The sequence below is a fragment of the Chaetodon auriga genome, chromosome 8 (genome assembly GCF_051107435.1).
Source record: "Chaetodon auriga isolate fChaAug3 chromosome 8, fChaAug3.hap1, whole genome shotgun sequence".
NCBI classification, from domain to species: domain Eukaryota; kingdom Metazoa; phylum Chordata; class Actinopteri; order Chaetodontiformes; family Chaetodontidae; genus Chaetodon; species Chaetodon auriga.
The window spans coordinates 24,323,152-24,346,554 of NC_135081.1; the positions used below are offsets into that span (position 1 = coordinate 24,323,152).

Genomic DNA, 23,403 nt, shown 5'->3' on the forward strand with positions numbered 1-23,403 from the left:
TCACAAGGGCGTAAGGAGAGAAGAGAGCTCACCACTAGAACGTCACTTAGATCCTTCAAGCCGTTCAGGACCCTGTTGCACAGGGTTATCTTCTGAGACAGGCTCAGCAGTCTGTCATTGACTTCCTCCAGGTTCTGTGGAGGGCAAAGCATGTTGCTCAACAGGTAGTTTGGCCTGACAGCCATCAAAAGTTGAGCTTCGTATTGTGTCTGACCTGTTTGACCAGTGAAGCGCCCTCATCCGTCTGCAGGGTCATTGTGTCTTCTGAACAATCTGTAACTGTAACAAACATGCTTTAAGATTTATTGATAATGCAGCACCTAAGCTGAAAAGCTGCTTGTTTGTTTGTTTGTTTTTTTACCTGTGTCTGAGGCCATGACTGTGGACATGTCATTTGTCCTGTAAACTCTGCATTTCCAAAGTGTGTCTGTGTTTTTAAGCAGGTGCTCGCAGGTGGTTTAAGTTTTCCTAATTAATGAGTAATGAGGAGAGCAGACAGGTGAGGTCAGTCAATCAGAAATATGTGTCAGTGTCTGCTGGGAAGTTTGAAGAAATGCCAGAATATCTGTCAACAGATACTATATTTCCAAAATAACAAAACCAGACTAGGTTGTTTATTTATTTCTATAGCAAAACTCTGTGATACCAAACTTAAACAGTAAAAATATGTCAAGAATTTAGGGGTAAATACAAAGAAATGGGAAGGAAAAAGTAATGAAAGAAGTGATTCTGCAATTCAGGCGATGATCTTTCACAATCTAAATATATCAGGGTTTTTTATAAGGTTGGTTGGGTATTTGTGTCAATACAATGTTAAACAGGTTTTTGGACTTGAATGTATTTTTTGGGAAGACAAGACTGCCAAAATTATAAAAAATAAATAAATAAATAAAAATATATATATATATAAGATAATGTTTTTGTTACCAAACAAATTTTCCCACAAATATATTTTAGGACCATTATTAAAAAACCTTTAACCATCACATCTTTCAGACTCATAGGTCCATATCCATAGAAATTAAAAAATAATTTGTTGTTCAATAACATCAATGGAGAAATTAAAAAAAAAAAAAAATCTTCAAGGTCCAAACTTTCCCACCACTGGTTTCTGAACCAATGTGCTGCTGGCCCTTTAAGAAAGCCAGCGTCATTGTTTGTGGGCGTAACCCGGAAGTCTTCTGTTATTTCATCAGGCGACAACATGTTCCCCGGCTGCGAAGGGGCACATCCGTAGCTGTAGCTTTGATTTTATGAAGTCCGTCCTTAACGTCGCCGCAGAATTACTCAAATCCAGAGCAGCGAACAGTTCAGCCGCAGCTCGTCGACTCGGAGGAGAGATGTGCAAAGAGCTCAAGACCAAAGTGCTGCGTTTGAGTCCCGCGACTCCCAATGGGCCGTCCGTTCACCAGGAGAGCCACACAGGTTAGCCGTGCCGTTCACAGCGGAGGTGCACGTGGCTGCACAAAGACTGGAGCTTTAGAAAACAAGTGAATGACTTTGATGGATTTCAGCGACTGAAGAAAGATTTGCATAAGACAGAAGTAGCGTAAACATTGCAGAGTGTTACATCAGATTCTTGTTTTTTTCCTGTCATGTTTGGCATGGACCCTCCCACACCTACGGGATTTACGTCAGAGTTGAGTTATCACGAACAGTGAAATACACTCTGCCCAAACTGCACATCAAAGCTTTATTTAGAAAGTCTGCAGATGTTCAACAGCCTCGAGAGCAAATGTCCTGATTCTGTACAGAAATAAAATGAGGAATTCAAATGATGATATGTCAAAAGAAGAGTGAAGTGAGTGTACCTATCTACACAGTGAATGTATGAACATTTTAAGTATTAGAGGTGAGCAGACAGGCTGAATGGTGGTGCCTCACATCACTAATTCATTAATGTGTCAGCATCAATTCACCGTAGCTACCTCAAGTATAGAGTTAGGGAGTAGAAACTAAAGCTTTTTATCATATTTAGAAGTTCACCGTATGTTTTTCATGCTGACCTTTATTCTGCACGGTGGCTTGTGGACAAACCACAGCGATTAGAAAAGTGGTGCTGATGGGAAAGCACACCTCCCTCTGGAACGCAGTAGAGTAGATGTATGGTGTTACAGTCTTCAACTGATGGGACTCACAAGAAACAGATTTCTAATAAGAATGGTTGAAATGATGCAGCAGAGTTTGACACATCCTGATTTTCAGTTCTTAGTAATGGATCCAGCTGCAAGATATCTGAAGCCTACACTTCCCACAATGCAACTCAACAGCTGTATCAGATCAGTGGAGGGTCCCTCATGAGCAGTTCTAGAGCCATACATGTTGTTTCTGTCCTCGTCTGCTACTCCAAACCCCCTCTCACAATATGCAGCTTCGCCTGTCCAACACGTTGCCGTTGAGTTCAGCAGATTTTTTTTTCTTTACCATCAGTCTTTTGTTAACATGTTTGCTTTGCGCTGCTTGACGCCTCATCGACCGGCCTTGTTGCTTTTGAACTGCAGGTGGTGCTGAAATCCTCCGTTGCACGGTGAAAGCCCTGAAGGAGGGCGACCTGGTTGCGGTGCCCACGGACACCATCTACGGCCTGGCGTGTCTGGCCCAGAACTCCGAAGCCGTCAGAAAAACCTACGACGTGAAAGGACGAGACGCTCAGAAGCCGCTGGCCATCTGTGTGGGGGAGATTCAGGATATCTATAAGTAAGCGTTTGCGTGTGTTTCTGCTGCTTGGCGCCAGAGTGAGAGGAAGGCTTTGATCTGGGACATTTTGGTGGAAAGTTAACATAATCTGATCTTTGTAATGGAGCGACAGCTTGATGCACATTTAAAATATCAGCAGTAGCTGCTGTGGTTTGGTGTCCATCCCTCAGAACGGCCACCATACTGCTCATATACATGGTGGTGGAGGAACTATTCTTCACTTAGAGAGACTGTTGATATTCACTGACTTTGAAACTCAGCGAATGTCTCCTCACGCTCCGCTAGCTGGGTGTGTGCGCTGTGCACAGCCCTGGCTCTGGAAATTGGAAACGCACAACACTATTTCAGCCAATCAGCAGCAGGAGGCGTTGGTGCTCATGTACAGGAAAAGGTGGGGGGGAGACACGACTGTAAATCATGCATGCTAATATGAAATCGCATTGTGAAGGAGGAGAGACAGTCATAAAAACAGTCTTTCTCCAGAACAACTGAGCCCAACTTTAAGTGAAAGTACTCACAGTATAACAAAGCATCATTTTTTAAGCTCTTGTTTTATAAGCAAACACCTGAATTTGTACAGTTACGTCATGAAAAGCACCTCAAACTTGTACTCCAGCACAGTACTTGAGTAAATGTTCTGAGTTGCATTCACCTCCGCAGACGTATTAGTCATCTCCAGAGGAGTCACATGGAGAAGAGGTAGAGATCCCGTCTTCACACCACCGAGACACGCTTTACATTTTGAGCGACAGGCACACCTGCTGTCCCAGAAATCTCACAGTATTCATTAATTAATTTGTTATGCAACTAATAAATCACAAAATAAAGCAGAGGAGATAAAGCAGACTACCAGAAGGCAGCATCCTGGATAAACACTGAACGTCAGTAATGTCAGCACTGAACCACCAGCTTTGAAAGCACTGCTCAGCATTAATCAGCATTGTTTGTGTGTCCATGAACAGGTACTGCAAGGTGCCGGTGAAGGAGGCTCTGTTAGGCGACCTGCTGCCCGGTCCCGTCACTCTGGTGTTCGAAAGATCTGAAGCCCTGAATGCAGATCTCAACCCCTTCACTTCGGTAAGTCCACTCCCTGAATGGATATCACCGTTCAGAAAGTTGGTTGTGATGAAAAAGAGCAGTGAGCGGGAGATCAGGCGCAGTCCTTAGTTTGCAAAGGTCGGACGCACGGCGTTGGCAATGTGCTTAGCGCTGATGCCAAAGATGTCGAGCAGCTCTACCACCGTATTACCTGTTGCTCACGTGCCCGTGTGCTCCTCAGCTTGTCGGCGTACGCATCCCAGACCATGCCTTTATGAGACGCCTCTGCCAGATGTGTGGGGAACCGCTCGCACTCACCAGCGCCAACATCAGCTCACACACCAGCACCGTGGCCGTGCACGTAAGTGAAAGAGGGAGGGAAAGGAAAATAATCTGAGGGATTGGAGCCCCGCGTTCGTTATTTATTTTCAGTGTGTTTCCCAGCAGCTGAATTCAGTGTTTTTTCCCTCTGAAGGAGTTTCAGGAGCTCTGGCCCAAACTTGCAGTGGTGGTGGATGGAGGACCAATAGGAGACCAGAGCCGCCTCGGATCAACGGTGGTCGACCTATCAGTGCTGGGCAAATATCGCATCATCAGACCCGGCTGGTGAGTCCACGCCGTTGGGTCATGTATTTTTTCTTTTTCATCTCTGCAAATAAAATCATGCATACTAATAATATCCACAGAATTTATGACAGGAGCGTTAAAATTTTAGCAGACATTCAAGAAATTGTGTTTTAAATGGATGTGATGAAGAGATGATTAGACATCCATGCAACAAAACAGCCCAGCAGAGGATGCAGAGGTTCAGATGTCAGTAATAAATAGATATTGATCATAGATATCTGGAAACGGTGTATGAGACGGATGCTGCAGTTTGTCATCTGATCGCGAAATATTGAACAAAACTGCATCATGGCTCTTTGCTGGACTGATGATTTCTGTGCCTCCAAACACACGCGCCACATCCCAAATCAATACTACACACTGGCTTTAAGCAGGTTTTACTATGCAGTGTGTTCACAGTGGAAAAGTGACCGTATGCATACTAACTACAGTTTTGAGTGCGCTGTGGATGCGTGCTACTCTCCCACAATGCAATGCACAAATGCAAAGGAAATGGAGAATGGTTGCAGGTGGAAAATATCAAAACAAACTGTCGGTGGTGGTGACAGGGCTTCAAAACAGGGGCAAATTTGCAATAGTGGGAACCACATTCACGCAGACAGAGACACACACACACTGACCTCCGTGGCAGCCTCTAAGGGCCAAAACTGAGCTGCTGGTCGTAGCTAAAAATCCTGGATTTTCCAATTATCATATTCTATTTGTCTTACAAATGAAGTGAAGTGGAGACAGAGTGAATATATTGTGTGCAACACCGGAGCGTAACGTGACCATGTCTTCAGCTCTGCTGTTTACGGGAGAAGCGAATAAACACATCTGAATCGAGCGAAGGCTAATGTCCACCTGCATCACACACCTGCCAGTGTTTTTGGTTTCCTGCTCTGCTTCCTACAGCAGCAACAGTGTCATCTCAATGTAGTCCACCATCTGGGAGGACGAAGCTCCTGCAGCACCTGCTAGGATTCGACATCTCCTCTGCTCGCAGACAGAATACGGAAAACACTCTGAACTTAGAGAGTAATCAGTTGTGCTTTGCATGAATTGGTGTGGACTCAAACATGGCTGCAGTTTTCTCCACTGCGCCACCTCACACTCCCAAACCGCCCATGTTTACTCTGAAGGCGACTCAGTACATTAAACAAGAAATGACTGTAACTCTCTTGCAGTGCCCTTTCCTCCACGGTTGACGTGCTGGAGCGCAAACACGGACTGTCAGAAGACTCGGGGGAACAGTGACCTTTGAACTCGCCACACTCCGCAACGCACGCTGAAACGCACAACCGGCCTCGACCCGGGGTCTTCCTCAGACAAGATGAATCCTCTTCATGCTCACATGGAAGAATTACTCTTTCCTTGGAAAGACTAGAACTCAGGAGGCTCATATTGTTCTGGTGGCTGCTTTGAGGACTGCAGTAACTTTTTCCTTTGATGACCATATTTTCTGCCTTACTATGTGTTTGCTATGTGGGATTTTAAACTATAAAGCTATATATCCTTTTGTATTGCCAAAGCAACGTGTCTGAGAATACAGTCTTTTTTAAATTAAATTATGAATCCCCTGTATTCTCTCAGTCAATATGTCAGAGTTGTGTTGGTTCGCTGTGAAATTCATCAGCCCGCTTCAGAAACTGGAGCATTTTTTTAAATTCTCATCAGCAGACGTAAACTTGTTTTGATGGATTGCACAGCCACAATAAAAAAAGTTTTTCTCTATCACAGTCTCAGTCGTGCATATTTGAGACGTACTTCTGTCTCCGCTTTTCGGCGTCGGGATTTTACTCATTGATTCTTAATGGAGCGTGAAATCAAGAGTCAGCTTGTATAGGTTTAAGAAAAATAGCAGAATCAACTCAGAAGTGCCCTTCACACCCAGAGACACACCAGAGAGCATGCTTTTATCCTCTGAAATGCCTTTCTGAAAGCAGCTTTTACTCTAACAGACTGCAGGATTTTATCAAATCTAAATCACACAAATCCATTTAGCAGAGTGCCCCAGCGAGCGAGCGAGCGGTACGTTTTTATTCATACAGCCACTCGAAAACACGGAGCGCCGGCCTTAACACTTAACTTCTGATTCTGCCGTTTTCACTTAAACATAGGAAGGTCGTTGGTGCCCACATCGCTTATTTGCCTAAAGGCAGTTGCACCAAAATTCAGATTACTTATAAGATCTGTCAATATTACGAAAAGTTTAGCAAAATTCTGACACATTGTAGCATCTTAAGGCCAGATTCAGCCGACTGTCAGACTAATGGACGGACATACAGACACCGAACGCCTTTGTTTGTTGTTATTGGAGAGTCGTAGTGCTCCTCTGCATCAAAATGTATTTATAATACTTATATTACTTAGAGGGTATTTTACTTACCAGCTAATACCCTTTTCTTGACATTTCTCCATGACGGATTTCACTGCTGAAGCTTCTTTGACAGAATTATACAAATCTGGATATGAAACCCCATTGAAGTATTTTGTAGGTTTTGAAATAAAATAAATAAACTTTTCCACTTTCTTACCAAGAGTTAAATAATAAGATTCACAGAGGAAAAATGTTGCCAAGCAGCCAGCGGAGACTCCAGGAAGTCACTGCACCCGGTCAAGAACTAGTCCAGCACAGAACCCCTCGCAACGCCTCAACTCGTCATTTTTACACTTCAGTTTTTGTTTGGAGTAAAACAAATGAGACATAACGTCAGTAAATGAGCTTTAGAGATGCTGGTTGGTGAATTTTGTTACTGTTGGACAGCTAGGCTAGCTGTTTCCCTCTGTTTCCAGTCTTTATGCTAAGCTAAGCTAACTGGCTATAGCTTTTTATTTAACATACAGATAATGAGAGTCCAACTGTTTGCCTGAAATTCTGTCTCATTCTGTTTGAGAACCTCTTGTAGATGAAAGCAAAACCTTTGAAGTGTCTCCATTGTAATCAATTCTATTATTTAACTGCAGAAAGGAAAACGAGGCCCTTCGGTGGCGATGGGTAGTATTTATGGATATCTCAGGCAGGAGTTTGTTTGAGGCAACCGTTCATTAAGTTGCATTAAGTGAACAGAGATCAGAGACAGGCCTTCAGAGCATTTTTACAAGCCTGGGCTGTCAGTATCACCCTTTAATGCTGCTTTACCCGAAAACTCAACCAAGACAGTCACACCACCAACATGAGTCCTGCAGACCAGCACGTGTGCACAAAGATTCGCACTCACAGAGACTCTCACATCCGCTCAATTAAGGGTAAAAGCATGTCCTTATGCACTCATGCCTATACTGATCAATATCTACATTCACTTCTTTTGTTCTTTCTCTCTCACGTGTACACACACTTCCACTACAGCATGCTGTTTCCTGTCCGCCTGCCGAACGCTCACATGAGCCACTGCTCCTTCTCTTTGTTGAACTGCTCAGCCCAGCGGCGGGTCAGCTCCAGGTAGTGATCGGGTCCATGTGGCTGATAGTCCAAGTACACGCGAGTTACTGTTTTTTTGGGCACCGCCCTCTCTATCTGCGTCCCCTCGTGCCATTCGTTAAAAGATGTGATGGCGACCATCTCTGGCCTCACGTTCAGCGCCGCCTGCAGGGCCGTCTCATAGTACCGGCCGTTCACCCTGTTGCGCATGTTGTGGTTGTTCCACGGCCGGATGCTGGTGTCGATGTAACCAGGTCCGACGCAGGGGATGAAGAGGAGATTGTTGCCGTCACAGAAGGCTTTGATGGCCTTCCAGTTCTGGTGAGAGGAGCCGAAGGAGAAACCGTTGGAAGCAAAGTAAGTGTACATGCCATCGAAGCCACCTGCGAGGATGTCGTGCTTGTGGCGCTCTTCCACAATCAGGGCAATGAAGATGGAGTCATAGGCTGAGCCGCGCACGCTGTGGGAGCCGGTGGGAGTCAAAAATTCAGACCAGGACTCTGGTGGAGTTAGGTAAGAGTCGTAGATGTAGAATAGAGGAAGACTCTTCCCCGTGCTGGAAGTAAACTTGTAGAAGGCTCCATGGTCTCCGTACCTTGAAAGATAATAATACAGTACAACGATAACAGAGTAAGTTAGTGCTGAAACAATAAGTAGATGAATGATTAGTTGATTCAGATAAGAACGTGCAGTAAACTGATGATTTTGTAAGGCTTCCTGCAAGTAGTAGAACTAAAAATGTAAAGTTTCTCCTGAGTTGTGGAAGAGAAAAGGCTAATTAAACATCAGGAGGACTGATCCCCTGAGGAGCATTAATGTGGTCGTCAAGTGTCAATGCAAACGGCCCGTTAGATTATTAGATTTCGTGTGTTTCAAGATGACATGATAATAACACAAGAAGAAAGTGTTTATCCCTGAGGACAACAAATCTGCTCAGCAAGTTTCTTCACAGTCTTTTTGATATTTCTTGGAAACAAGTGGATATTTTGGCCTGATGGCACTTAAACCCCTTCAGCCACTGACCACCACCAAGTCATTACAAACTCATGCTGAGCAGCCAAATGTAGTTCAAACTCGCAGAAATCAATTTCAAATTCAAGTGGAGAGACAGAAGTTGGTAAAGATGCCAAATATGTCGGGTTGAATTTCGAGGAGATGTGAATACAATGATGCACAAGACACAGAAAATATTTTAGTTTCATGAAATCATGCTGCCAAGCAAAACACAGGGTTACATATTTCACTTAATAAATACATAATTGTAAAAACCTTAAAAAGGTTAGAATTCATATTTTTAGAATAATGTATCAAATGACAACATGAAAGGGATGCTTCCAAGTCTTTAAACGCATTGCAAACTGATCTTTGGAGGTTTTGGGCTTTTGAGTTTGTACTTGACGGATGCTCCTTTTTACAGCAACCTCCACACTAAAGGTCAGAAAAATAGCTTTTGCATCATAACTCATTCATAAGTCATGAAACTGGCCTTGTATAATCAGAAATGCCTTCTAAAAGTATTTCAGTTTTGCAACTACTGTTTTTTTGTTTCAACTGTGCATGAAATCTTAATGATTTGAGCGGAGTCGCTGATGAAGAAGTGCCCACCTGTCAATGATATACTTGATGTTGTCATGCACACTCTGGTCGTTTCGTCCTCTGTATGGCTGGATGTGAAACGCAACCTAGGAAACATGTAGAAAGACACAAGCCTTGTTGGTTTCCATTCATCATATGACTGCCATTAAAAAATGATACCACAGTCAGCACTCTCAGATGACCTCAGCAAGTATTGACTTAAAATCAGCATTCAGCTTCTAAGGGGAGACTCCTCAAAGAGGGCTGACAAGTGTGACAATATGAGTCTCTGGCTTCTAATTAAAGTTTGAAAAGGCGCCAGAAAGAAAACAGCTCAATAAAGTGCATATTATATTAGAGTTTTACTATTCTGACTGAGCAAATCAAGTTAGTCATTTTGACCTTATGTGGCCCTGAAGCATAGCATGGCATCAGATTGTACCATGTTACAGATGACTGTACTTGTTTACAGGTTTTCTAAAACCCCATGAATAAAAGAGTATAACACTGAGTTTGGCAACCAGTACAGCACACCACCGTTAGCCATTCAAGCAGATCCTTTTGAACAGGATGTGACTGTAGGAGATGTTTTTCACCCTGAGTGGTGCCCCTCTGGGGACTTTTGTAACACTCAGTTAATGGCTCACTTAGACAAGGGTATTTGCAATTGATGAACAAAAGCGGCAGAGGAATGAGGGACCTGAAGTGACACGAACACAAAAAGTGCTTAAGTTGAATATTTTAAGGCATGACCAGAGAATTCAGCGACATTTTGAATAATGTATAATCAAAGTGAAACACTTTGACACTGTGGACTTCCGAGGGGAACAAAGTGGGGGAAAAGGGCTTTTTAAGATTAACAGCAACTAAATGGATGCAAGATGTGTTTGAGTGGGGCTGACATAACCAGTGTTGTATGATGCCTGTCTTATCTGTGATGAAAACATAGTGAAAATCTGCATTTAGCTCAGTGTTTTGCTTGGAGAGTGAGGGTCTACAGCCAGGCAGCCTTGCGGATCTGTGAGGCTAAATGTTAATGTCAGCATGCTAATGTATTACAACAGCAACGCTACTTTGCTGATGTTCAGCAGGTTTCATGTTTACCATGTTCATTATCTTAGTGTAGCGTGTTATTGTGCTAATATTTGCTAACTGGCACTAAAAACAAAGTACAGCTGAGGCTGATGGGAATATCATTCACCATTAGGATTCATCCTGTGAATACCATGGATGCAACCCATCTTACTGGGATATTTCAGTCTGGGTTAAAGTGGCCACTGACAGAGAATGTGCAGGATTAAAGAGACATGCATCACTATCTGGATCAAGAACTGCACAGTGAGCCCTTTTTTAATATGTTTTTTTTAAGTCTACACCCTCTCTAGGTCACACCACCATGCCAAAGTGGAAGATTCATCACTTCCATGAGATCTGTTTGACTGCCTGACAAAGGCTTGATGCTGAAAGGTGTTTGCAGGTCTAACATGGCCGTGTCATAATAATAAAGGCATTTCGATTGTTAAAAAAGGGAGTGCCTTGGAGTTTTCTTGTGATTTTTAAGGACTTCATAACAATGAAAGTGACATTTTCCAATTTTCTCCACATTCAATCTTTGTTGTGCATTTCGTAATGGTGTGTCTATTGAAACGTTTAGTGTAGGAAAGCTGTACTGCAAGCATACGACACACAGCAGTGAAGATTTTCTGTGGAAAAAGGGCTGCTGGCACACAGAGTGTGTCACTGTGACATTGACCATAATTGCACTAATGGATTAAAGTGATGTTTGGAATTGGCTAAAGCCTAGCAAACTGTTTTAAACTGCAAATGTCTATAGATGAACGTTCAGCTGGAGGCAAGAAAAACGGAATCACTTCTGCCACTAATGGAGATGCTAAGTGCTTTTATGTGCAACAAAACGTATATTTTGGTGATGTTAGATTCACTTTGCTGGCAAAATACCAGTTTGAGGAGAGATAGAGGAGGAAAGATCCCCACCATCTGAGCACATCACAGCCTGGGATGAGTGTTTGTGCAGCCATAACTCTGTGGACTTCTTGTAAAGTAACAGTCCAGTGAAGTGTGATCAAATATGAATATATTTTGTAAAACTGTAAGGTACTAGAGGATGTGAAGCCACATAGTTATCATCTACAGACGCTGTTATGGTCTGTTCACTGCAGCGGATCGCATGCCACGAGAAAACTCAGCTCATTTTCCAAACACACTGGCCCATTACTCTGTGGTAATTTAGAAATAAATGAGACAGAGACGACGCATTTTAATACCTCATAAACATTGACAGCGTGAGCCTGGAACAACCCCAGCATGATTTATGCTGAGCAGAGTGGAATTTAGTGCCATGTCATGCCCAAAGCACAAAGGGAAGGATTTGAGCCAACACAATGATGAAGGTCCAGACCTCTCTAATAATTAGATCAATTTAAACAAAGCTGGGAACATTTCTCGGTCAAAGCCAGTGGACAAACACAATAATGGAGGGTCGTGTAAGACTGAACCGAACTACTCGGTGCATCTGTGGCTGATGCCATCGCAGGGCGCCCATGGGCCTTATCTCCCTGGGTACATGCAGCTACATGGCCTACATACTGGAGAGAATTTTTACAGCCCCTCAGGGTGCAGATTGTTCAGGGAGGCAAACTGAGTCATGGGACCCATGATGCACGTTTCCCCTCTGCTTCCAATCCCCTCACCACCACCATCCTGTCCCCACCAAACCGCCCCCACCCTCCCCTGGGCAGAAGGACTATTTCAGCTCCACTTCAAGCTGAGGTCAAGCAGCGGCACGACTGCAGTGGAGGCTCCATGTGATCTGCTCTCCAACTCCGCCGAACAAAATACAAGATACGCGAGCGGTGTGTGGGTGCTGCTGGAGTACTGTTCAACTTATATAATGAAAAGTACATTGCTTTCTTGCAGCATTACCCAAAGAGGGGTCAGTGTGTTTTTAGCTGTGTGGTGTGGGACTGCCAGTATGATGGAAGCTGGATTTGTTTCTGGTGAGCTAGCTCTCATTCATCTCCATTTTAAGCTACGAACATGCAGTTATGCTAAAAATGCAGTTTAGTGTATGTCTCTCATTTAATGCTCCATATACCACTATGGGTGATCTGTTTCACTGTGGCTTTAATTAATTTGTTAAAGATGCAGCAAAGAATGGATTAATCAACTGGCTGATCAACAAATTTATCAACAACTATTTTGATAATCAATTAAGTAATTTTTAGCTTCTCAAACGTGAGGATTTGATTCTTTTCTCATCATAAATAACAGTGAACTGAATATCTTTGGGTTTGGGACTGTTTGAATAAAACAGACAATTTGAATACATCAACTCGAGGTGTCAGAAATGACAACGGGCATTTTCACTGTTTTTGGGGGGATCAATGGGGGCCCAACAGCACTTTTTTTGTTTTTTGTTTTTTGTTTTTTATTTTTGCCCTGGGGCCCTTAATAGATTTATCCAGCCATGAATCTCATGAAGGTTAATACCATATTCATGCCCCACTGGGCAACATAAAACTAAAACCACCATAAAGACTCATTTACATGCTGTCTTAGAAGGCCGAGCTCACTGTAAGCCTCGTCCTCGTCCTCCTGCTGTGACAAACAAGGCAAGACCGCACAGGACAGGAAAGGACAAAGACATCGGGTGGAAAGCCGAGTGCATATGGACAGGTGTCCCTCTTTCACAGAGTAAGAGCATGAATTGGTTTATATATGGTCATTCTTCCTGGTGTTTTTTTGTCCCATCTCTGTATCATTTGCTCATCTTTTTTCAGCAACGATGCAGTTTTTGGTGGAACTATACAAACTCTCCAAGGTCCTGATGTTTCTCAACTTTTCATGTATCGACACAATGCATCTCTCAGATTGGCTAGTAGCCACTCTGCTACTAAAAGCAGACTGCAGATATGTGTGTTTCCTGGATCCCCATTTGATATCATTTTGGCTGTGGCCACTGCTCCTGTGGGACCATCTGTCCTCCTCACTCGGGCTTCCCTCCCTCCTTTTAGTCTGCCTTTCAGTTGAAAAGAGCAAAGAACTGTTTTGAGGTTGTTGCTTTAGAGGATTTGCATTATAGTTCCAAATGATGAGACCCGAAAGTTCTTTACCTTGTCAACAATCTGCTGAAATTACGCAAGAAGAGGCACTCTAACGATAACTGTCCTTCTGTGCAGAGGGAGTGGGAGGAGTTCATCAAAAACAAGGAGAACTGGAAGAGGACTGCTTGGAAAGACGGCACTCAACATGCACACAGAAGCCTCTCTGATTGTGATCTTCTAAGTGCTTTCATAAAACAGAACGATAAGCACTTCCTCCTTATTTCAATACTGAAAGGTTCAGTTGATTTGTGGAAAGCATATCACGCTCTGTTTTCCCCACACACGCCTCCTCCTCGCTTTTTACGAAAGTGTCACACTTGCCGGGTCACTGATGACAAGAAAGCGCAGCATTAAATTCTATCTATTAGCTTCTCTCCTGCCAGCATTATGTGTAAATCCTCATCAGCTCAGCGATGCATGTCTAATCCGGGCGCGCTTGTCTTGCCCTTGCAAAGATGCATTATTTCTTTGCCTGCAGCCAAACAGCAGACTAAACAAACGTGATATCAAATCTGACAGACTGGCCTGACAAACCTACTGCCTCTCATCAGAGCTGTTTATAGGGAGAACAAGGCCAATATGTGTCACATCACTGCTGGAAATGAATTAACTTTATCTTCGCACATCAGCATGCAAACACTGGCATGATAATGAATCGTGTTACTTCCAGCTGCTTTGCTTTGTAATTAACCTTGGTGGTAACTTAAGCAAGTTGTAAATGCTCCATGTTTCCTTATAGCTATTTTAACGGAAAATAGGAACATACTTTATTTATCAGCTTTCAAATGCAAAACAGGTGTTCTTCGTTTAAAGTCGCGGTCTGCTCACGTGACAATAGGCTGTTTGAAGTCACGTGACGTTAAATTCAGATGGAAGGCCACGAGTGAAAACTGCAATGGATGAGATGAGTTAGTTTCTGTGAAATTATGAGAGAAAGGTGCAAACAGAAAATCAGAACATGTGTTGGATGAGACGCTTACGTTTTGTTTGTTTGTTTGTTTGTTTGTTTTTCACCTGCTACTGAGGCAGCAGATATAACAACAACCGGCTCATTCAGACTTCATTCTGCACCAGAAACCAAATGAAAACACAAAAAAAGTATGGAGGCAGACAACTTTCTTGTACTTGTGCTCCGGGATGAGTGTCGTTTGTTTTCTCAAAGGTGCGCAGCTGTTAGGTTTCTTACTGTGGATTAACCGAGCAACTAACTTTCAACGCTGCGGTGCTGAACGTTGATGTTTCCGGTTGTTTGCTACGTTAATGGCTCTCAAAGTTCCGCTGAAACGCCGCTGAAGACGGGGATCGTCTCCAAACAAGACAGGGTACGTTATTTACGTTTACCTGTCTTTGATTAAACTGTTAACGCCGCTTTAATGAGGATAAACCCAGCGGCAAACGTTCGGCCCTGCGGTGCTGAATGACATTAACGTTACGGTTGTTTGCTGGGCTAACCGCTGGTAACGGTCCGGTGAAACGCCACTGAAGACGGGATCATCTGGAAACAACAGTTTTAAATCTATCACCATAGATTTAAAACAATAGCTATTGTTACCCAATTTCCACCATTATCCGACTCCACCACAGACAATTTCTTGTATTTTCACCTTTATGAACAACAGCATTTGGTATCTGTGCAACCGTAAACGACGTGAAACAGACATTGTCAGGGTGTGTTGTAGTGCTTCTTATGCAGAAAATCACTTCCGGCCCTCCATCTGCAGTTCGCGCCACAACCAAAGAGCGACGTGACGTCATCTGCAAACAACCTATTTATGAAATAAATCTAGATTTTTCGAAATGAAAATAGATATAAATATATTAAAATTGCCCATTGCAACTTCCAAAGTGTCATCATATTAAAATGTCCTGTTTGACTAACAGTCCAAAACGAAAACATATTCAGTTTACAATTTTAAATGACAAATAAAAGCACCAACTATCATATTTGAGAGTCTAGCACTAGAGAATATTTTGGCATTTCTCGCTATTTTGCCTGAAAAATTATTGAAAATATGTGTTTATTTATTTATTTATTTTGCATTGATCAAATAATGCTGCTTTTATCTGGTTCCTGACCCTCTTGCATGTCATCGGGCTTTTTACTTTAAGGATGTTGTGTGTTGTGCAAATGCTGATGGTGCATTATTAATGGGACCTGCTTCGACACAGGAAAACTCTTACAAGCCTGTCTCTCGCTCGTCATTTCAAATTCATACCGAACGACAATCTTGTATCTCTCTCCTCCCTCCCAGTCCCACCTTCACCTTCGCTCTCTGCCTGTATCTGGTGAGCATCTGACATGAATAGTATCGCATTACGAGCGAGCTTTCCCTGTGAATGTTAAATAAGCCGTACGATACAGTGACGGGGGAAGAAGGACTGACACGGACAGTTATTTCCTTCAACGTGTCATTTTCCAACCTAATTGGCAGCTGGTCACATGGTTTTGCTACCCCCAACCTCTCCACCCGGCTGCTGTGCTCCAGAGCTCATTCATTCTCGCTGAACAACTGATCCAGCTCTTTGACCTGGTTTTTTTCTCTTTTTTTTTGCTCTAATGCCGGAGATGTCACTGCAGCTGCAAACATCCGGAGTCAAATCCCTGAGTAGCACAGACAGCTTTATAGGAGGCAGCAGAACAAGTTTAAAAGCTCTCAATCTTACTCTCCTGCGACAAAAAGAAACTGCCGCTTCTGTGTACAGCAGGATGGTTGGTTTGAGATTACTCTCCTGAGCAGTGTTAAAGCTCTCTGCTCACCTCTGTGAAGCATCAATAATCCTTTGCTGTAGCTCCCGTGTCACTGTGCTTTAAGTAAGACGAATGGATGGAGAGGGAATGGACATACAGGCATATTTACACATAGAACCTCAGCCTCCTTCATATTCTGGCAACCATTCAGGAATAGAACAATGGATATCTCTCCGGACACTGACATTTGCATCGAACAAGATAGAGTTTTTGGACAATTGGCATATTTTAACACTACTATCCAGCACATGGTCGGTGCCAGTTGTAGTCTAGCCTGTAGAAAGTCAATGTGCACAGTCCGAGCTGGCTGACTGCTCTTCATGAAGTGCCTCAAGGCTCTGTGCTTGGCCTGCTTTTATTTCCTCTATAAACAAATACTTTAGGCATTAATGTGCATGAACTGAATGCTCATTTCTATGTAGATGATAAGGTGTTGTATAACTGTGGATCTTCTCTCCCAGATACAGTTTATAAATACAGTTGGTCACACTTTATTCATCATTAAATAGTTCCTTATTTGCATGCATATTAGTAGCATATTGGTGCTTTTTGAGTCATTATAAAGCATTATTTCCATTTATATTCTGGGTGGATGACATTCTTACGTTTATTTCAGAGTTAACCTTGTCTGATATTGTTATTGTTTATTCTGCAAAAGAGGCTCTTTCAATGGGACTTACCTGGTTAAACAAACAATAAACAAATAAATAGGAAAAAACGTAAGCACCCACTGCAAACACCACCATCATCATTACTGGTAGAAAATCAACTCTTCCATCAACAGCTGCTGACTAAAAAAAGGACGAATCACTGAACAATCTGCATTTATTTTCCTGTGATAATTTGAAGCTGAATTATCACGCCTCAGAACAGATTTGATTCATTGCTCTCCTTTGAGCCGTGGACTCTTTCCCCATTTTGTTTCAGGTCTCTCTCTCTCTCTCTCTCTCTCTCTCTCTCACACACACACACACACACACAAACACACACGCACTCAAAATGTGCTGATGCCTTTTACCTTGAGGTTGTGTCTATATGCAGCATCCAGTACAGCTGGTACCATATCCTCACTGGGTTCCCCATTGTCATCAGCCAGGCCGGGAGGATACCAGGACAGGACCAGAACCCCTGGAGACACACAGAAATGCATGAGTCTGATCATCCACCCAGAACCAAAGACACTGGTTAATACCTCAGAGAGCATCTACTGCTGAGAACCTCTGTCCAAAATGCATATGAACCTCTAAAAGTGTTATGCATTGTTGAAATGATGTATGGATTTCATGCTGATTGTAAGTAATGCTGACAATCCTGTGGGGAGAAACGGGTGCTGAAAAACTTTTGCAATCATTAATCTACTATAAGTTTTCCACACAACGTCTCACATAGTTTTACAGACCAATCTGAAACCACTGAACAAACAGTCAGTGCTCTTTTATTGAAAATGCTGTAAAATTTCTGCCCTAGCAATCCATTAGAGGAATTACTACACACATTTCACATGACTGGGACAGATGCTGGTAAAGTTTGCATAGGTGGATTATGAGACAGTGAGCCCATGGGCACAGATATGTGAAAGCATTCTGCATTTCTTTGTGGTGATTTTGTGTCTGTGTTTGTGGTTGATTTGGTTCCATTTATGATCCTTTTGCAGTCGAGGTGCATCTGTGGTTGTCTTCTGTCTCTCTGTGGTGGTTGTACGTCCCTTTGTGGTCATCGTGCATCTCTTTGCTGCTGGTCTGTGTCTCTTTGTGGTCATGTTGCTTATCTTTGTACTTGGTGTTCCTTTCTTTATGGTTGTTTTGCATCTTGTTGTTGTTGTTTTGCATCTCTTTGCGGTTGCTGTGTGTCCCTTTGTGGTTGTTGTGCATCTGTTTGTTGTCATTTTTCTCTGTGGTCATTTCTGTCTCTTGTATGTCTCCATGCCCATCACCCATATCCTGCACCTGATTGATGAATGCATCTGTCATCTTTGGATTATTTATTACGTCTTGTTTTAGTAGCAGTCTCTCTGCGCAGCTCGAGTGTGTGACAGCTCATAAATTCCAGCAGAGAAATGCTTCCTCATGCTCTGATGCTGGCTGAGAAATAACTTCATATCAGCCACAGCGGTGCCTGGCACCAGGGAGGGTCTGGCACATCGGATACGCACTCAGAGCTAATTCATTAAACTCATGTCCGCTTGCTGTGGAGCTGTGCAGACTATTAGATTACAATACCCAACTGTGTCTGTGTGTATTAAGAATATGGTCGCAGCTATTCATTTTATTTATGGGCCTCTAAGAAGTGGTGGGGAATCAGTCATCAGGCCAAGTGGAACTATTTAGAGTCTGGCTGGCTGTGGTGTCTAATTAAATGGATTGTTTTAAATAAGAATTGGGAAGCGGCACTCTCATGATCCATCTGTCAAGGCGGTGAGGTTTCAAAAGAACGCCTGGTCTGGTCATCTTTCTAGACGGTGTACAATAACCTACAGAGCTGCAGGACAGAAACATCAGGGCCTATCATGTGTAGGCTGCTGATGGCTGGACACACTGGACTGTTACTCGATACCAGGCTACAGGACACTGCTGTCTTTTAGGGAGGCCATACTAAGATTATCAACACACCTATTAATATTTCATGAGATGGCCAAACAACGTATGTAAACCAGAAGATCTCGGAACAAAAATGAGGGACATTAGAACTGGGCGATAATGTAACGCTGTTATTTTATTCAAATCTTGTAACTGTGATACACAAACTTAACCACAGACAGATATGCACCATTTAAATTTAGATTATTTCAGTCCCCTTGAAGATTTTATAGATCTATAATCAAATGTGTTTTATGACTGTTGCCATAGTTTTTACTTAATCTAGCACTCGATTGCTGGTTGTCTGGCTTCAGCTGTGTCCTGACTGTAAATGTTTTGTTCTCAGGTCTCATGAAAAAGGCATCGTAATCTCAGTTAGATTACCTGGTTTAACAGATCTACAGAAATATTACCACTGGTTGACTCTCAGTGGAAATGCATCCTAATGACACGGCCGTGTTATCACTGTTTTAGCTAATTCAGTTTCCAGCAAAGACAAAATTAGCTATTGATGCTTTTTTACATTAGTTCCATTGAACATGTTTATTATTTTAAATGAGGTGTTTGCATATTAACACTCTAAAATATATACTTCCCGATATCTTGATATTGATTTCGATCACATGTCGTAGCCCTCTGAGCTGAAAAAACACAGCAAACAGACCCCCACTCTAACATTTCCTGAATCAATGTTGAAATTCTGATTGTCAGCAGGTTACTCTACTTGAAATGTATCGGAATAAGAAGTTGGTCTCTGGATAACTGGAGCTTTTGCGCTCATTGCTTCTCCCTCTGTGCTGCAGGAAAAAGCGGGAGCTCAGCTTTGGGGATCTGAGCGTGTGCGGAGCTGTCCGGCGGATGTGTGGTGCTGAAAATGTTTCCGTGCCCCTCAAGCGAAAAGCAGGCAGCTTTGCACTTATACAGGCTTAGATTTGTGTGCGGCTGCTGAGCACGAAGAACAACACTCAGCTCATTTTTTCTAGCTCTCTCCAAGAAACGCAGGGTGCCCCCCACAGCATCTGTGAACTGTACCTGCTGCAGAGGCTCCGATCTGCTCCATGTGGGACTCCAACACGTCCGGGTCCCTGGAGCTGTACGGATTGAGCTCGGGGTAGAAACTGGAGCCGATGTCCTCTGGCGGCATGTGTCTCCCTCTCGGGTAGCTGGATGCGATTTTGGGGTCCCAGTGTGGAACCAGGATGTGGTCCCAATGGATGTATTTGCCGTCCATGTGTGGGTTGCCGTACCAGGTGTAGTAAAAAATGTGAACATCATAAAATATAGTCCCCTCGGGACCGGAGTTGGTCAAAACTGCTTTGGTGTTGCTGGCAGCCGGGCGAGCTTGACCCGGGGACGCGGTGGCCTCACGGGACACGGAGCGCCGGTCCATCTTCCCCCCGATCATCGGCAGGAGCTCCAAGCCCGGAGCCAGATCCGAGAAACCGTCACTGGGCTTTAGGGTCCTCAGTCCCATCATGGTCCCAAAAATGAACAGCGTAAAGAGAAAGAGAGCGATGCAAGCTTTCCTCCGTAGTCTTGCCATGTTTGGCTGGAGTGGCACAAGCTGCAAGCGGCGTGGATGGCACCAGGAGCGCAAATAAACCTCTCTCCGTGCTGCTTCTGCTTCACCTCACAAGCTACGAGCTACTCTTCAAAGTGTCCCGCATCTGCAGATGGCATGTCCGTCTGAAGTCAGGACTTAAAAGTGCCTACATGGTTGCAGTCCAGTCTCGGCAGCCTAACCGACACAGTTGCCTGTGAGGTTTTCAACTTTCTTCTGCAGCCTCATTTTTTGGCATTCCGCTGAGCTTCGTGTGGTGGACGCTCACTTCCCGAAGCGTTTGCTCTCCTCCAGAAAATGGGACCAACCGAGTCTATGAACGTTTTCTCTCTTCAGCTCCTCCCGGAGGAACTGCCTGAAATGTCGCTTTGAATGCTGAAACAGCGCGGATGTGCCCGGCGTTGTTCGCTTCACTCACTGATGTCCAAACTGTCTCTCTCTCTCTCTCCGAGCTGCGTTACTCCTCCAGCCGCCTGCTGCGTCCCACCCAGAAGCTGATCCATCCACCTGACACCGGACTGTTGTTTGGCGTCGGGATGCGGAGTGACGCTCTCTGGTGATGGTGCCCGGAGGGGTTTCCAGCCTCCATGGTTGGTTGGTTTCTCGTTCGCACGGTCCTTTTTGGATATGAGAGAGGCGGGACTCTGATCTCTGTTTCGCCTGTTTGTGCATGTCTGCAGATCCGTGCGCAGGCAGAAATACAACGAAATACAAGAAAGGTTTAAACGTGAATGCTGTGTGTAGATCAGCAGCTCAGATCAAGTTAATTTATGGTCTTGTTTTCATGTCGGAAGCGATGTCATTATGACTCATTAAAGAGTCTGTGAGTCATTAGCTGGCGACACAATTATCATAATATTGGTTTTAAAGTTCAGCCTACAGTGTTTGATAGTCTGGCTGCCTGCGCGGTGAGTTCAGAGTTATGCTGACATCTAGTGGTCATTTTATAGAACACATTGGCACCTGTAATTTATATTTGATCCAAGACAAAATACCCTTTTACTACTTCTGATTTCGCGCAACATTAATGCGCTTAGACGGTTTATTGGGAAGCAACATGTCACCAGAGGGGCGTCCTGCGGTTTGCTGTCACTCACATGAAGCAAACAAAACCTAAATCTAAACACGTGAGCGTACAGGCTGAATTGATGCCACAGCGCGGCTAGGTGACGCCAGATCAGGAGACAGCCATCTTTGCAGTCCAACAGCTTGTTGCGCTTTGGCTCCGGTCCAGCAGCGAGAGCCAAACGTCTTGGCTTCCGGCCAAGATAATCCACTGACCCCCTCCACTGGAAACGACCCGACTGCTGACACACCATTAGATCGTTTTCCTTGTTCATATAATAGTTTGTCTTTGTATAAACTCATTATCCCCAAGCAAGCAGCGCTTTAAGTTATGTTTTGTAAAGTAAAATTCACTCTAAAATAACAGAATTTTTCCAGATGTCCAAGTTTCTGGCAATCAAAGGCAAACGGAGAGTGTTTTACTGATTTTTGTCAAGATGGTGTGAACAATCAGGTTCAGAGGTTGCCAATTTTGAGTGAAATTCTGACTTCAGGATTAAAGAGGAAGGAGTCGGAGTGTCTAAACTCGTAAAGGAAAGTAAAGCATCTTTTGCGTCAGTTTAAAGCAGATGTGATGCTGCGTTTGCAGCCCATGGTCATTACTGCAATCTTTCTCCAAACCGCGCAAACAGCATATAAATGGCCCTTTATTTGTTTAAATTACTCAAACGTTGTATGACATCCGAAAATCATTGTAAAACGTCAGGAAGTAGAAAGTAGGGACACAAACATATTTCTGCGTATTCAAAAACACTCGATAAACAAGGAATATTAGCAAAATTTTTGCAGATTAAAAGAAAAAAAAAAAAACGGGGGGAAAAAGCCTCCACTTGGACACGTCTTGGCACCTGAACGTCTCATAGCAGAATCTGATTTTCCTTTAAAAATAAAATAAAATAAAATAAAATAAAAAAATAAAAAAAAATAAATCACTGAATCGGGATGATGAGGAGAAAATTTAAAATTAAAATCTGGTTATATTCGTTAGAATCAGAATCAGAATCAGAATCAGAAAAAGCTTTATTGCCAAGAATGCTTTTACACATACGAGGAATTTTTTCTGGTGAAATTGGTGCATGACACATCTACTAAAATATGACACATCTACTAAAATAAGAGCATAAAAAATAACAATTTAAATATATATACAGAAGTCTGTTATTGTTAGAAACACAGTACTGTTTTTCAGAAAGAAGTCCCAGTTGAGCGTTAATGTAACGCATAGAGTTGTATTTATATCACTCAATGTGACAGAATGAGTCCGAGGTGGAATGTGAAGAGTGTCAGGGGGGGTTCCGGGCCTTGTTGGTAAGGCTGACAGCAGACGGGAAAAAACTGTTCTTGTGGCGTGAGGTTTTGGTCCTGATGGACCGCAGCCTCCTGCCAGAGGGGAGTGGCTCAAAGAGTTTGTGTCCGGGGTGAGAGGGATCAGCCACAATCTTTTCTGCACGCCTTGTTTGGCGTGTCATGGGTGTATTTGGTTTTACAGCAAAACATCAATGGTTCCCCCCTCCGTCGTTTTATTTTACCTGTTACTTCAGGACCTCTTAGACTTACACTGCAGTTCTGTTTTACGCTACAATATCATCCATCTCAGGTCAAGAAATCTATTTATGGGCATCATAAAGTTTTTATCTATTTCTTGAAATCACAAATTTTTATGCATTGAGATGTAGGTTTGCGTTTCCTGATGCGCGCGGTCATCATTTGCATATTTTAGGATACCTTATGCTTTAATTATGTAACGCTTAGGTTCATAACGCGCGTTTTGCGGGTCCACAAGGGGTCGTTGTGGTCGTTGTGATGAAATCGAGCGGTCACCTCTGAAACATCCATCAGGCGTTTTACACACACACACACACACACACACACACACACACACACACACACAGAGGTGGTGATGGGCCTCGAAAAACACTAAAAGGTTAAAATAACGTTATTCTCCAGAGAAAAATGAAACTAAATCTACCGACAGACCCTCAACTATTAAG

General features: G+C 43.3%; 2 protein-coding genes across 3 annotated transcripts; one reads left to right on the forward strand and one right to left on the reverse strand.

Moving 5' to 3' along the window:
- The first annotated feature begins 1,253 nt into the window (after positions 1-1,253).
- yrdc (yrdC N(6)-threonylcarbamoyltransferase domain containing) lies at positions 1,254-5,664 on the forward strand. Of its 2 annotated transcripts, none has more exons than XM_076736357.1 (6): positions 1,254-1,425; positions 2,502-2,697; positions 3,660-3,803; positions 3,930-4,096; positions 4,211-4,341; positions 5,529-5,664. In XM_076736357.1, the coding sequence occupies exons 1-6, from the start codon at positions 1,254-1,256 to the stop codon at positions 5,547-5,549; spliced, it is 831 nt and encodes a 276-aa protein (XP_076592472.1). In that variant the 3' UTR covers positions 5,550-5,664. The 2 variants fall into 2 exon arrangements, with proteins under 2 accessions (XP_076592472.1, XP_076592473.1); XM_076736358.1 differs by having other exon boundaries at positions 3,660-3,774; positions 3,977-4,096.
- A 377-nt stretch (positions 5,665-6,041) lies between these two features.
- On the reverse strand, positions 6,042-20,939 carry LOC143324136 (glycoprotein endo-alpha-1,2-mannosidase-like protein). Its single transcript, XM_076736356.1, has 4 exons — positions 19,819-20,939; positions 17,229-17,338; positions 9,368-9,444; positions 6,042-8,357 (listed from the first exon to the last, which is right to left on the reverse strand). Exons 1-4 carry the CDS (start codon positions 20,327-20,329, stop codon positions 7,721-7,723), a joined length of 1,335 nt encoding a protein of 444 aa, XP_076592471.1. The 5' UTR covers positions 20,330-20,939; the 3' UTR covers positions 6,042-7,720.
- Positions 20,940-23,403: the final 2,464 nt, after the last annotated feature.

Coding starts and splice junctions, on each gene's coding strand:
- yrdc (XM_076736357.1), top strand. CDS start 1,254: ATGAAGTCCGTCCTTAACGTCGCCGCAGAATTACTCAAATCCAGAGCA. Junction 4,097..4,210: donor CCAGCACCGTGGCCGTGCAC/GTAAGTGAAAGA, acceptor TTCCCTCTGAAG/GAGTTTCAGGAGCTCTGGCC. Junction 4,342..5,528: donor CGCATCATCAGACCCGGCTG/GTGAGTCCACGC, acceptor ACTCTCTTGCAG/TGCCCTTTCCTCCACGGTTG.
- LOC143324136 (XM_076736356.1), bottom strand. CDS start 20,329: ATGGCAAGACTACGGAGGAAAGCTTGCATCGCTCTCTTTCTCTTTACG. Junction 17,339..19,818: donor GATCGGAGCCTCTGCAGCAG/GTACAGTTCACA, acceptor GTGTGTCTCCAG/GGGTTCTGGTCCTGTCCTGG. Junction 8,358..9,367: donor ATCAAGTATATCATTGACAG/GTGGGCACTTCT, acceptor TTATCTTTCAAG/GTACGGAGACCATGGAGCCT.